The following is a 14976-nucleotide window of genomic DNA, read 5'->3' on the forward strand; positions in this document are numbered from 1 at the left end:
TGTGTGCATGTGTCTTGGCTGCATGCTTAGGGTGGCGGCGCCAGCACTTCCTGATTCTTAAAGAAACAGTGTGCGCATTCCTAATGTGTCCCCAGCCTATTGCTGTGAGGCACTGGGTACTTAAAGCACCTCCACCCATTGGGAGGTACCTTAGCAACACTCTCTTTCAGTATGTTCTGTGCAACTGCTGAGTTGCCAGGTCCTGTCCTGTTTCTAGCCTGTTATCTGCCTTCCTGGAGGCTGAGTTCCCAGTCCTGCAACCTGAATATTTACCTGTGTCCTTTCTAGTTTGTTTCTGCCATCCAGGGGGCTGAATACCTAGGTCCGTTTCCTGAATCTTGCACCTGTCAGTCCCTATCTGAACTAGGACCTATATATATTGTACCTGTTAGTATCTGTCTGATCTTTCCCTTCACCTCCTGTGTCTGTTCCAGTATCTTCTTACTCATAACCTGCAGTGTCTGTACCAGAACCTATCTCCAATCTATTGTCTCTGTACTCCATTTTGTGAGTTGTGTGTTCACGTGCTACTTCATAGTAAGTACCCTGTGTGAATCTGGCTCTGTCTGTCCCGTTACCCTGTCCCTGTATTTATCCTCTGAGTACTTACTATTTTCCTGCGATTTCCTCACCCTGTCTCTTCCATGTGAACAGAACAGTGTCTTGCCTGACCTCATCTGCGGTATTCCTTGCCTGACCGCGCCTTTGGTATTCCTTGCCTGACCGCGCCTGTGGTATTCCTTGCCTGACCGCGCCTGTGGTATTCCTTGCCTGCCTGCAACTGCAATATTCCTTGCCTGACTGCCCCTGCGGCTCCGTTCCTGTACTCCAGTCTGTACTGGGCCCTATCCTTTCCTGTACTCCAGTATGTACTAGGACCTACCCAGCCTGTCTACCGGCCTGTCTGTATACAAGCTGTGCCCACCAGTACGTACCTGCCTGTCTGTATACCAGTCATGCCCGCCAGTACCTACCTGCCTGTCTCTATGCTAGCCATGCCCGCCAGTACCTACCTGCATACCAGCCGGACCTACAGCATCTGCCAGTGCTTATCTGTATACCAGCTGGACCTGCCTGCACCTGCTAGTGCTTATCTGAATACCAGCCAAACCAACCAGTACCTGCATAATTCGTTGTGGGTCAGCAGCCATGTGACCGAGGTCTGCCCTTGTGTAGCACCTGGCCCTCCTCCCTCGTCCCTCCTCCGATCATTGAGTCGTCAAACTGCCGTACATCCGAGGTCGGATTTGGTGAGTCCCCAAGTTACGCCCCTCCAGGCACTCCTCAGTCCGTGGTCCAGTGGGACCACAATCCACGCTCACGCAAGATGGTCCATGCGTGAGCGTAACAATATCATAATTTTATTCCAAGAAGATTGATTCTAATTTATGACTGCTGCGATGCTGAACCTGGTGTGGCTTTGCAGATGCAGCAGTAAAGCCTTACTCAGATGTCCTTGCATCACTGATGTCTGAATGAGACTTTACACTGACTGAGCAGTATAATGATTTCCCTGCTGTGCTCTGAATACTGCTGCGGTGACAGCAATGGTAAGAACAGGTCAGGGTGCCTGATATTTTAGTACTAATATCAGGCTACTGGCCTGTTCTCACCGCAGGAAAAAGTTACAGTGCTGCTCAGAGCAGGACTGTAGAGTTAACTTCTACAAGTGGTGAGAACAGGTCGGTAGCCTGTTATTAGTAGTACAATGTTAGACTGCCTGACTGTGCTGACCACCGCTGTGCTGGACCTCCTCTCACCGCCACTGCCGTCGTATTCCTCTCACCACCACTGCCCTGGTGCCCCTGTCACCGCTTGCCACTGAACACTGCTTGAAAAATGACAGGGGCATAGCGCAAAGCTACAATAAAAATGGTGCAGGGTTCCAGCTATGATTGTGAACTGAGTAATCTAGGGGGCATGCCAAGTTCACAGCTGAGGCAACCACAGTATAGGAGATGTGGCCAGACACTGACTGCAGTCTCTCATAGCCTGGGATTGCCGTATTTGCTATGTGTGAAATCATTCCTAAAGGGGTTGTCTCATGAAAAAGTGCATTTTAATCAATAGATTCTGGAATAAAAATAAGTTCCACAATTTGATGCATTAAAAAATGTGCCCCTGCTGTGTACCGTATAAAGGCTGTGTCTCACCGTGCAGGAACACGGTCTGATCATACTACAGCTACTGAACATGGGAGGAAACAAAAAGAGTATACAGACAGGACAGCATGCCATCGAACTAGAGCACCAGGAACACAGAAATGGATAGAAAATGTTTTTCATCTGAATACTCATTTATATACTATACGGTATATTGAATGTTTTGAACATACAAATGGGGAAAATTAATCAAGATTGGCATTTCATTCACCAGCATTGAATTAACTTCTGTGCAGCAGAAAAGAACATTTACATCCGCTGTAAGATTTCAGCTATAAGGTTGCGTGCCCACTATGCGTTTTTCAAGCATTTTTTGCCGCGGAATTTCCGCTTCGAAAACGCTTAAAAAACGCTTGGTAATACGTGCCCCATGGTCCCCAATGATAATACGCATGTGCTGTGCAAATGCTGCGGAAATTTCCGCTGCGGATTATCATTGCGGAAAAATACGCAGCATGTCCATTAATTTTGCGGACACGCAGCGTAATTGCCGCCATTGACTTGCATTGAAACGCTTGATATCCGCATGACTACATGTGCACACGCGGACATGAATCGATTCAATGTGCGAATGGTACCCAGGTCTGGAGAAGAGGAGACTCTCATCCAGACCTGGGTACCATGGTACCTGTAAAAAAAAAGAATTTAAAATAAAAAATAAAGATTATACTTACCTTCCGATGTCCCCGGCCACCTCAGCGATGCGTGCGGTGTGTTGGGCGGCTCGCGATGGTGTGAGGACCTGACATGATGTCATTGAGTCATGTGACAGGTCACGCGACCGCTGACGTTGGCGGTCGCGTGACCTGGCACATGACTCAGTGACGTCATCGCAGGTCCTTCACACCACCGCGAGCCGCCCAACACACCGGACGGAGCGGAGAAGGAGACCGGGGGCCATCAGAAGGTAAATATAATCTTTATTTTTTATTTTTCACCATTCTTATTCTTTTTTTTTAAACTATTACTTGGTCACACTATATAAATCCATGTCTGTTGCATGGATTTATATAGTGTGACCAAGTTGTCAAGCACTTTTCCAAGTGATGCTAAAATCGCTTGGAAAAGGGCTTGATAACCCGCATGCAGAAATGCATGCAAAAACGCTTGACAAACGCTTCTACCTGGCGGGAAAAACGCATGTAAAATCCGCATGCGTTTTTCGTGCCAGGGAGACGCGGAAAAAATAAGCAGCATTTCTGCATCGTGGGCACATAGCCTTAATTTATGCTAGTTTTCTGGAGTATCTGAAAGTAAATTTCCCACTTTTGTGGTTGGCTATGACTCCATTTTCGAATCCGTCACACTTTTATGGAAAGTGAGGGGGCCAGTGCAAACGGTACAAGAAGTTGCTAAATTTTTGTGCAAATCTTGAGATGATCATATTGATATGCGCTGGGGTCCTGAGTTCAAATCCCACAATAGTCAACATCTGCAAGGGGTTTGTATGTTATCCCCGTGTTTGTGTGGGTTACCTCTGGGTACTCCGGTTTCCTCCCACAATTCAAAGACATATTGACAAAGAATTCAGAATGTGAACCCCAATGGAGACAGTGACGATAATGTCTGTGAACCTTCTCCTACTTGCTGGCATCCTTAGCGCCTCTTTTGATTAGCAGGCTCAGCACAATGTCATAAATGCATGACATTGCACCGGGTCTACTAATCAGAAGAGGCGCTAAAGATTCCAGCAGGTAGGAGGCAGTTTGCAGGGCTCCTCTGTAGTGATGAGCGAGTGTGCCCGCTACTGCTTGGTACTCGCCCGAGCATCTCACTGCTCGAGATGCTCGGCGCTCAGCGAGTATTTCTGGGATGTTCGGGCGGGAGCTCCGATCCCCGTCCTGCATGTTTGGCGCTATTTAGAGAGCCAGTGAACATGCAATGATTGCTTGCCACGCACTGTAATGTCGTAACCATGTTGGTTGTGGCATTACAGTGATTGGCTGTCCGCATAGCGTCATCAGGTCTATATAAGACCTGGTGACGCTAGGCCCGTCACAGTCTAACCTTCAGACAGGCAGAGTAGGGAGAGGTGCTGCTGTGTGAGGGACAGAATTGGTGGTGTAATAGTTAGATATAAGTACTCCACTAGTATATATATATCCATCTGAACTAATAGTCCTTCTGAGGACTAATCCAGCTGCATATATTCAGTGGTGATAGCAGGAGTTAGGCAGGCAGAGATTGTGAACACTATACAGCACAATAGTGTCCATTGCACGTTCTGTCTGCTCCTGCTGTTACAGATATCTGTAGACATAGCCCCAGTATCAGGGGCCAGGGCTATTTTTTTTTTATCTTAATCCTGATTATTTTCTAAAAAAGTAATAGAGTCCAACATTTTACTACTCCATTTGCATTTTAGCACAGCAGAATACAGAAAGATCTTTTCCATCATCAGTCGTGATCCCATATTACAGCGATAAAAATCCAAAAATTTGTAGTGAACGTGGAAAATATTATCCTTCATTTACAGCTTGGCAGCAGTGTGTCAGTGAAACTATTCACACGTGGTCACTGTGAATAATAGGAAACTACAAGCCCGCTATTTAAAACCGTGAGCGTCCGTCAGACATATCACATATAACGGTGTTTCAAATCCAATGTATATACAAAACTTCGGCACTCCAATTGAGATGCAGAAAAATAATTTATTCAACATATAGCCCCTTTATGGCAAAAAATAGAAAGAATATGCTAATTGTGTACCATTTGGTACACATACAGGAGCTATATGTTGAATAAATTATTTTGTTGCATCTCAATTGGAGTGCCGAAGTTTTGTATATACATTGGATTCTTTCTACTTCAGAGCACCCAACCTTTACAGTGAGCGACCCCTCATTTGACTGTATATTGTGTTACAAATCTAGCCATTTGTAGCGACCATGGAAAATATTGTCCTCCATTTAAAATGGGCAAGGCGCATGGCAAGGGACGGGGAAGTGGACGGGATGGTGATGGTGCATGCAGAGGTCGAGACCAAGGCCGTGGGCAAGCTGTAATTGTGCCACAACAAACACCCACATCTTGTCGCCCGACCTTCCTGTCCCAATTCCTAGGGGACCGCAGCACACCACTATTGAAGCCAGAGCAGTGTCAAAAAGTTGTTGGTTGGATAGCAGATAATGCTTCCAATCACTTTGCCACCACCCTGTCTTCCACATGATCAAGTCTCAGTAGCCGTAAGTCTGGACCGCATATTCCTCACCCTAATCCTCCTTCCTCCTGCCATGCCGAGTGCCCAGAGACAACTGATCCCACACTTGAACACTCCGAAGAGCTATTCAATTTTCCATTTATAGATTCTTCGCATGTAGCGATGCCCAAATATTTGAGCAGCGACGGTCACACGAAGGTGACGGTGGGAAAGTGCAATTAGTGTCACAAGAGGTGGATGATGATGAGACACAATTGCCAGAAAGTCAGGAGGAGGACAAGGCTGCGTAAGTGGAAGACAAGATGGTGAACGATGAAGTCACTGACCCAGCCTGGCAAGGTGACATGCAAAGTGAGGACAGCAGCACACAGGGGGAGGGAGGTATAGCACCACAACAGGCAGGAAGAAGCAGTGTGGTGGCCACAGACACAAGGTGGGCAACCATTCCCTGGAACACCAACATGACAGAAGTTGATAGGACAACTGTTAGGTCTTCCAGAGTCTGCTTCTTTTTTAAAGACTCTGCAGATAACCCTAAAAAGGCCATTTGCACCATCTGCCAGGTCAGCATCAGTAAGGGTAGCAAAACTAGCAGCCTGACCACAACCAGCATGCTCAGGCATATGACAGCAAAGCACCAGACTAGGCGGGCTGAATGCCAGGCTCCAGAAACAGAGTCTGCAGGTGACACCACTGCTTGTTCCACTGTTGTGCGTGCACGCCAATCCCTGTCCATGGTGCATGTGAAGATGCCTCCCACCCTGCACCTGTCGTTGCACACTCACAACTACCACCATCAGCAACCAAATCCACATCCTTGTCCTCCTAAATTCAGGCAGCAGTTGCAGTCACTGCAAACGCAATAACTGTATACAGTATGTGATGCTAAAATCGCTTGGAAAGCGCTTGACAACCCGCATGCGGAAATGCATGTGAAGAACACTTCATATCCGCATGTCCCTGGCAGGAAAAACGCATGTACAATCTGCATAAGATAAGGTAGTAAAATGTTAAAATCATATTTACTGGTAAATGTATTTTACACCATTGAAAGCAATGCAAAAGTGCAAAAACACATCAAAAACGCTATGTGTGAACATAGCCCAAGGTGTGGAGGATCATTTTTGTTTTTGGTTATTTATTTTGCCTTACATACAAGTCATTACCCTGGAAAGGATGTTCCTTAACATTTTTTCCCAGGAAAATTCATTTTGGTTTCGTTTTTGTATGCTTTATTGTGAGCCCGTAAAAGTGGCGTAATACTCTCTCAACATTGTTCACAGCAGTGACCTGGGAGTCAGAGATGCTTCCAGGGGTCTTCCCCATGCTGTTCCCATGTCATTTCAGCACTGCTCCCATCGATTTCGGCAATTTTTAGGCCCCCTGCAGACCTCCCGGGAGGCCGCTGGAAAAATGCTCAAGTTTCCCTCAGACTTACATTGGGCTCATTGCTCGGGTTGAGCACTCGGGTATTCCAATTTTCTCGACTCGAGCAACGAGTACCTGAGCATTTTAGTGCTCCCTCATCACTACTCCTCTTCAGTTGCCACATACTACAGACTTAGCCACTGGATCACTGTCCTGTGAATTAATTTGCTCATCTCTAGTAAATATACACTGCACCAAAATTTGCTACTTATTGACATCTGAAAACTGAGATAGAATGATCAATCTGACATTTTGTGAATTAATTCCTCAATATGTTGTAATAGCTCTGACTGCTGTCTGAGAATGGGAAGGCTATTTTTCAAATTAGGACTCGGAGGCTATACAGTGATGACCTAATAATTGTTACAGTTGACAGTTTGGTTACAATTCACAAGCCCCTCTTATCTTCCATGCTGGAATCTGAGCTGATACAAATGCATCAGAGAAGGTTAAGTGTAACAAATTATCAGGAGAGGAAAGAGTCTTCTATTGTTATATATTTAGCTCATGCCACCAGAAAACTTTGTGAAAGGATTTCCTGCTGTAATAAGACTGGATACAATCCCATCCTTGACTCTGTATACAGTTCCTGAAAGCAACAGTAATGTATTCATGTGCACGGAGCCTATTATGAGCCTCAAGTAGCCATAGATGTGAGGGACTGCAAGGTCGATAATGTTGCTGCCATATATATAACAGAAAATTAGAGAGGGGGTTGGTAGTTAAAGGGTAACTAATTTTGGTATGAAATAGCCGCTCAGAAGTTTTGACAAGCAAGGATCCAGGTCCATAGTATTTTTATTCATACAGTCCATATGAATAATGAGTCTGCTCATGCCTCGAGGATAAGCTGAATTCTTCCCTTACTTTCAGCAATCGTTGGGGGTCTTGTGACATGTTGCTATAATGTCAAAAAAAAATTTAAAAAAGTTTTTATTTTTACCTTTAGTGACCAAAAGTGCTATCCCAGTAAGTTTCATCCATAGCATAGGTGATATATAGTAGATAAATGCGGGTCTGACCGCTGAGACCCCCATCGATCACCAGAATGGGGGACTTCTGCATTGCTGCTCCATTTATTTTTTTTTATGGGATTGCCTGTGATTGTTGAGCACTATCTAGGACTATATCCAACAGCTGAGACCTTACCGAAATCTTACTGGAATCCCAGTTTTAGAAATATGTCTGACCAATTCTGCAATCATTTAATAAAATAATAGAAGTAACCGTACGTGTAAATGTCAGAGAAATTATAAATATATATATTATTATATCTTTATATATAGATAGATATATATCTCAGTCCTGCTGTTACAGCGTGCTAAGGAACAATAGAAGGAACCATCTAGTCAGCATTGCATTGTTCAATAAAATAGCACATGGTTGTCAGGAAGCCTTATCTGTAGCCTGCTGGGACAAGTTGGATAGTAACTACGTCAACAGTCATTAGCTGGGTAGGTTTCAAAAAAACTCAACAAACAGGTAGCTGTGCTGAGGGCAGGGCAACATTTAGCTAGGAAATCACAAAACTAGGTTCAGTAGTTACTGGCAGATTGCAAAAGTATGAGGAAGTCTTGTGGAGTGGGAGAGTTCATGTAGATACATAGTGAAACTCATTACAAGTGACAAGTATAAAAGCAATACTGTCAGCTGATTGGTATACAACCAAGACAAAAGGCCTTGCAACACACAAGTCAGAGCTTTCACCATTTAGCAGAGGAGGCCTATTGATATTCCTGCAGTGATGCTGAATCCTGAAATAAGGAGAGGAGCGCGGACTGTTGGACAACTGAAAAGCAGAGTAGAAGAACTTAAGAACCCTTGGAGACAAAGTTCGTCATTGGTGCTAAATTACAATGAGTCCGCACGACTGGCCACAGATGTGCTGGTGGAACATGGCGAGAAGGCATATCTACAGGCACTCAGTGACGAAAAAGAGTTGCCCTTTCTATCCAGCTTGGACATTGACTATATCTGCAGCAGTGCAACTATTAATAAATTGGAGGATGCGTTATTAGACAAGGATGGAGACAGCAGTGGCTCTGGATTCCCTGATGGCTGTCCTTCTGAACTGACATCTGGCACCTACTTTCCTATGATGTCTGATATTGAGACACCTAATCTGGAGCTGGGATGGCCAGATATTCCTATTCTCACTCGTAGTAAAGGAACCGAAGTGCAAGTTATCTTCCAAAAACAGCGCAATAACATCATCAAAGACCTGATCAGATCCCTCATTAGTAAAGCAAAATCGGTAAGTGTATTTTCCTCCCAAATAATTATTTTAATACATTTGTAATTCACTAGAAATAAGGAGAGAAATTGGCTTAGTTCAGACACGTCAGTGAGTTTTCTCGTATGCAAAAAATCAGTCCGACTCACATCAGTTTTTTTGATCAGTGTAATCAGAGTTTGGTCCTTGTATCAGTTTATACCATCAGAGCTTGGTCACAGGTCAGTTTCATCCCAACAAAAAAAAAACTGATGGAGGTGTCTCAGGATTCTTCTATTAAACAGTTTGTGAAAAATGGACAGCACACGGATGGCATCAGAGTTCTGTCCGAGTTTTTTCACAGACCCATAGACTTGCATTGGCGAGTTTGATCCGAGACTTGAATCAAAATTAGATAGAATTAGTTGAGAAAAACTGATGTCTGATTTGACTATTAATCCCCAATACCTTTTCCCAGGATATTTAATTTTCAAAGATGTCCAAGAAAGGTGATATAGATATTTGGTTGCCAGGAATTTTATACCTTTTCATAGAAATTAGGTTCCCTGAATCAGTTCTAAATAAATATGCCTTGATCCCATCACAATTCAGAGCTTTTTTTTGTAGAAAGAAAATACCCAGTGAGCATTAGTTCTTTAAGATTCCATGATCCCTGTGTTTGTGATGAAGGAGGGGAGGTAGGATACCGGCTTAGCTGCAACTGAATTTAGTTAATTATTATTATTTTTTCTGCGGAACTGAAGTTTGATGATAAGAACAAGATAATGTTACATGACTGCTAATGTAATAGTGAAGATTAACAGTGAGTGCAAATCAACCAATGAAAATAGTTTACAAATTAAATATATAATGCAAATATCTGCTCTTTATTTATTTTAAAGAGTAAACTTTTTAAAAAGAAAGAGGGTATTTTAAGCCTAATAGAGTGGGAGTGGAAGGATAAAGTCTATATGAGATGCATGCAAAGGGTTACAAACAAAAGAAGGGGGAGGGGAGAGAAGTTCAAAGATGGCCATACAATGCAAATAGCTGCTATTGGAACAATTGTTATAGCCTATCACCTTTAAAAACAATAAGAATTGCCATACTGTAATTTAACTGTCCAATCATTGATTGGTGATAATTATTTAATATATTTGACAATTTTAAAGGGAATCTGACAGCAGGTTTCTAATATGTAATCTTAAAGTGGCATGATGTAGGGGCAGAGATCCTGATTCCAGTGATGTGTCACTTATTGGACTGGTTTTGTTAGAATCCCTGTTTTCTTTGTTGTAGATGTAGCAGTGGTCAGTGCTGAGCTGTGGATAACCTTCCTACACCCTGATTGGCAGCTTCCTGTGTACACTATAAATTGTCAACAAGTGGCCAATCAGGGGTGTGGGCACTTACATAAATTAGCATGACTGGTCTGCACTTGAGACCTAGTCCAGCCGTGATAATCTCCTGCTGAAAAAAACACTGACTGAAACTACAGCACACAGCCTAATATGTGAAACATTCCTGGAACCAGGGTCTCTGCCCCCACATTATGATTCTCTCAGATTACATAGAAAAACATGCTGACGGATTCTACTTTACGTTATAATTCTCCTATCTGTATAAAGCAGGTCACAGAGTAGGAGGTGAGCAGATTTATACCATTTTGTGTGGAGATTTCATATCTCTCATGTTTGATTAGTTTAAATCTGTGCTCTTTATATGCTTAGGAGTCCAGTGGGCGGTCCTAATCAGTGATAGGCAGCTACCTTTATGCACATGCCATAAAGGGTCTGCACACTGGACTCCTATTGATGAAAAGAACAGGGATATAAATTAATAAAACATTGACTCTTTTCCCACAAAGCCATATAACAATCTGCTCAGCTCCTTCTACTCTGTACTATGCTGCCTGCAGATCAGACCTCATGTTCAGTGTGAAAGTCCAAATGGCTCATACACAGTAAACATTGTTCTTCTTCCTGTGTAGACCTCCTGGGCAGTGTACGAATTCAATATTGTGATTCCACATACAGTATTTCTACAACAGTGATAAAGAATGCATTGTGTTTTAGAATAGTGTTGCCTAGGTACATCAGCCCTTATCCAAACAGAGATCCACATACAAATGCAGGTGAAGCTAGTGACAGGACTGGCAAGAAAAGGCAAAGATGTCGGATCAAAATATCAATATTGTTACCACATGTAAATACTAGCTAGAATAAAATCCGATAAAAAGGATTGTCGAGGAACAAAGAATGCTGCTAATTACCTTCGGCAATCATCAGGGTTTATACACAAGCCTTTTAAAATACTTCTGTGCACATTACACTGTGTTTAGGACTTTTGCATATATATACTGAACACAGAAAACAGTTTAAAGGGATCCTGTCAGTTTAATCTACAAGCATCATGGTATAAAGCTGGGAGAGTGGGTCAGATTACTGTATAGTTTTTGGGGAAAAGAGTCAGTGTAACTTGTATTTTATTCCTTTAAGGGGAATCTGTCAGCAGGTTTTTGCTATGTAGTCTGAGGACTGCATGTTCTAGGGTGTAAAACACTGTATACAGGGATGTGTAATTTATTAGGCTGTATGCTGTTGTTTGCTTACAATGAAGGTTTTATCAGTAGGATATTATCACTGACCGGACTAGGTCTCACTCGACTACTGGTCCAACTCTGCCCCTCCTCTGATAAGCCGCTCACTGTCAATACACAATGTATATAGAAAACTGGTGTGGGTGGAGTCAGCTTTCTGAGATCTGCTACATGCTACACCTAAAAACTCTGTGTCATAACTGCTGCACCCAGTAAACAAAGTGATACATCGCTGGAATCAGGGTCTTTTTTCCTACATTATGCTGCTCTCAGATGAGGTAGCAAAAACCTGGTGACAGATTCCCTTTAAGGCTGTGTGCCCACGATGCGTTTTTTAAGTGTTTCCGCAGCAGCAATTCCGCTGCAGAAACGCTTAAAAACGCTTGGTAGAAGGCCTGCCATGTTCCCCAATGATGATAATCCACATGTACTGTGCACATGTGGTGGAAATTTCCGCTGTGGATAATCATTGCAGAAAAATCCGCAGCACTACCAATTATTTTGCGGAAGCGCTGCGTTTTCGCCGCCATTCACTTGCATTGGAACACATGGATTACGCATCACTGTATATGTAGATGCGCATTCCATGCGTTTCAATGTGCGGATGGTACCCGGGTCTAGAGAAGAAGAGACTCTCCTCCGGACCCGGGTACCATAGAAACTGTAAAAAAAGAATAAAATAAAAAATAAATATTATATTTACCTTCTGATGGCCCCCGGTGTCTTTGTCCTGACTTGCCGGTAGACAACCACCATAAATGAGGAGGGCACCATCTAATAAACGGGATCTACCTGCAGCATCTCATGAACTAACAAGTGAAAAAAATTTTGGGGGGAAAGAGGAGATGCTAACTAATAGTGATCACCAAAATGATCAAGAAATAAATAAATAGATAGTGATCAATAGCAATATCAATCTATGAAAATATGTCAATTTATTAAATACAAATGTTTCCTGACACATACACATGTAGTAACAAACTAACAAACATATAAAACACCATAAAATAGTGGAAAAACACCACTGTCTAAGGAGCCAGCTGATACATTATAATAGAATCACGTATATAATGATACAACAAATACTATATATGATAATTCAATGAATGAAGAAATACAGAGCGCACAGGCTCAGTGCAATATCTGTGATGGTCAATGATGCCTAGACCCTGCAATGCACTAGTTAAATAACAGGGTAAATGTGTAAAGGCAAGTGAAGCACATAAAAGGCTGAAAAAGCAGAGTATGGCAAAAAACAGTACCTGTTTCCCCACACTGAATGGTGCCCCCACAAGGATAAAAGTACGATCTTAACTGCCCCTGATGAAGCCACCGTGAGTGGCGACACGCGTTGGGCTCCGCGGCGCCAGCTGTTCTTATTATATTTTTTTCAGCACAGGCTCTCACTTTCTGGTATCATCCCCTTATTTAGTGCTTTAGGTTCCGCTGTGGTCATTAGCTTATGTTAGCTATAGGGACCTATTTGGTTATCCATTAGGATCGTACTTTTATCCTTGTGGGGGCACCATTCAGTGTGGGGAAACAGGTACTGTTTTTTGCCATACTCTGCTTTTTCAGCCTTTTATGTGCTTCACTTGCCTTTACACATTTACCCTGTTATTTAACTAGTGCATTGCAGGGTCTAGGCATCATTGACCATCACAGATATTGCACTGAGCCTGTGCGCTCTGTATTTCTTCATTCATTGAATTATCATATATAGTATTTGTTGTATCATTATATACGTGATTCTATTATAATGTATCAGCTGGCTCCTTAGACAGTGGTGTTTTTACACTATTTTATGGTGTATTATATGTTTGTTAGTTTGTTACTACATGTGTATGTGTCAGGAAACATTTGCATTTAATAAATTGACATATTTTCATAGATTGATATTGCTATTGATCACTATCTATTTATTTATTTCTTGATCATTTTGGTGATCACTATTAGTTAGCATCTCCTCTTTCCCAAAAAAAAAATTTTTGACTTGCCGGTAGATCGCGGTGGACTCAAGGACCTGCGCTGATGTCATTTAGTCATGTGACGGGTCACGCGACCGCTGACATCGGCAGGTCCTCCAGTGTACCGCGAGCTGCCGGCAAGCCGAGACGCATCGAATAAAGACTCCGGGGGCCATCAGAGGGTAAGTATATATTTATTTTTTACCATTCTTTTACGGTCACACTATATAAATCCATGTCGTTTGCATGGATTTATATAGTGTGACCAAGCTGACAAGCACTTTCCAAGTGATGCTAAAATCACCTGGAAAGCGCTTGTCAACCCGCATGCGGAAATGCATGTGAAGAACGCTTCACATCCACATGTCCCTGGCAGGAAAAAACGCATGTACAATCCGCATGTACAATCCGCATGTACAATCTGCATGTACAATCCGCATGTACAATCTGCATGTACAATCCGCATGTACAATCCGCATGTACAATCTGCATGTACAATCCGCATGTACAATCTGCATGTACAATCCGCATGTACAATCTGCATGTACAATCTGCATGTACAATCCGCATGTACAATCTGCATGTACAATCCGCATGCGTTTTTTCTGCCAGGGAGTTGCAGAAACGCTCAGGAAAAATCCGGAGCATTTCTGCATGGTGGGCACATAGCCTAAATCCCTGCACATCCTTTATCTTAGAGGATGGTCTTATCAGTGATTAACAGCTGTGTCTGTATGCACACACTGCTATTAATCACTGATAAGCCGCTCACTGGCCCCTTGAGTCAAGAAGGTACAGGGATTTCCATATACAAAGTACAGGTTACAACATTATATAAATCTGCTCAGCTCCTCCTGTGTTATTACATGTGCTCTATATCATGATGCCAGAATATGAACAGCATTTTCTTGATGAAAGGTTTTCTTTAAATTGTATTTTTGTGTTTCTGTATAACTCCGCTTGTTACTCATACACCAGGGTGAGGCTATATCCTGTTGCCACATCCACTTGGCACATACATACTGTAGTTATTTGAATTAATAATTCTGCAGACATTTCTCAATGTAACAGATAAGAGAACAACACTTTCATATTTTTTTATATCTGAGAATGGTCCCAGCACATGGGTAATATGAAACAGAAATACATACCTTTTTCCCAGGTGAATGATTTCTATTTTTTTATATTTTACCAGGATTTCTCTCTAACCTAGGCATTTGATCCAGAGAGTAGGTTACATTAGGAATAGGGTCAGTTAAATATGGGTACCATTTCCATATGGGCGCAGACACACTGCCGTATTTCTTGTGCGAGGATCGCATCGCAGTGCACGTACGGCACCTCTCCTGACCTGAGTGTGACAACGTGATGTATTTCTATACAGATGTCACGCTCAGGTCAGGACAGTCAGTCCGAGGATTTCAATGTGATCCTCGTACGAGAAATAC

At 42.8% G+C, this 14976-nt stretch overlaps 1 protein-coding gene across 1 annotated transcript in view; it reads left to right on the forward strand.

The window, feature by feature from the left end:
* Positions 1-8233: 8233 nt before the first annotated feature.
* The window catches only part of FAM83C (family with sequence similarity 83 member C), a 35163-nt gene continuing 28420 nt past the window's right edge, over positions 8234-14976 (forward strand). The window contains exon 1 of the mRNA XM_073683537.1: positions 8234-9004. Coding sequence (XP_073539638.1) covers positions 8495-9004 — 510 coding nt within the window. The 5' untranslated portion in view covers positions 8234-8494. The remainder of the gene's footprint in view (positions 9005-14976) is intronic.

Source organism: Phyllobates terribilis, unplaced genomic scaffold (assembly GCF_046119375.1).
Source record: "Phyllobates terribilis strain yellow unplaced genomic scaffold, ASM4611937v1 Scaffold_5__5_contigs__length_657084704, whole genome shotgun sequence".
NCBI lineage: Eukaryota > Metazoa > Chordata > Amphibia > Anura > Dendrobatidae > Phyllobates > Phyllobates terribilis.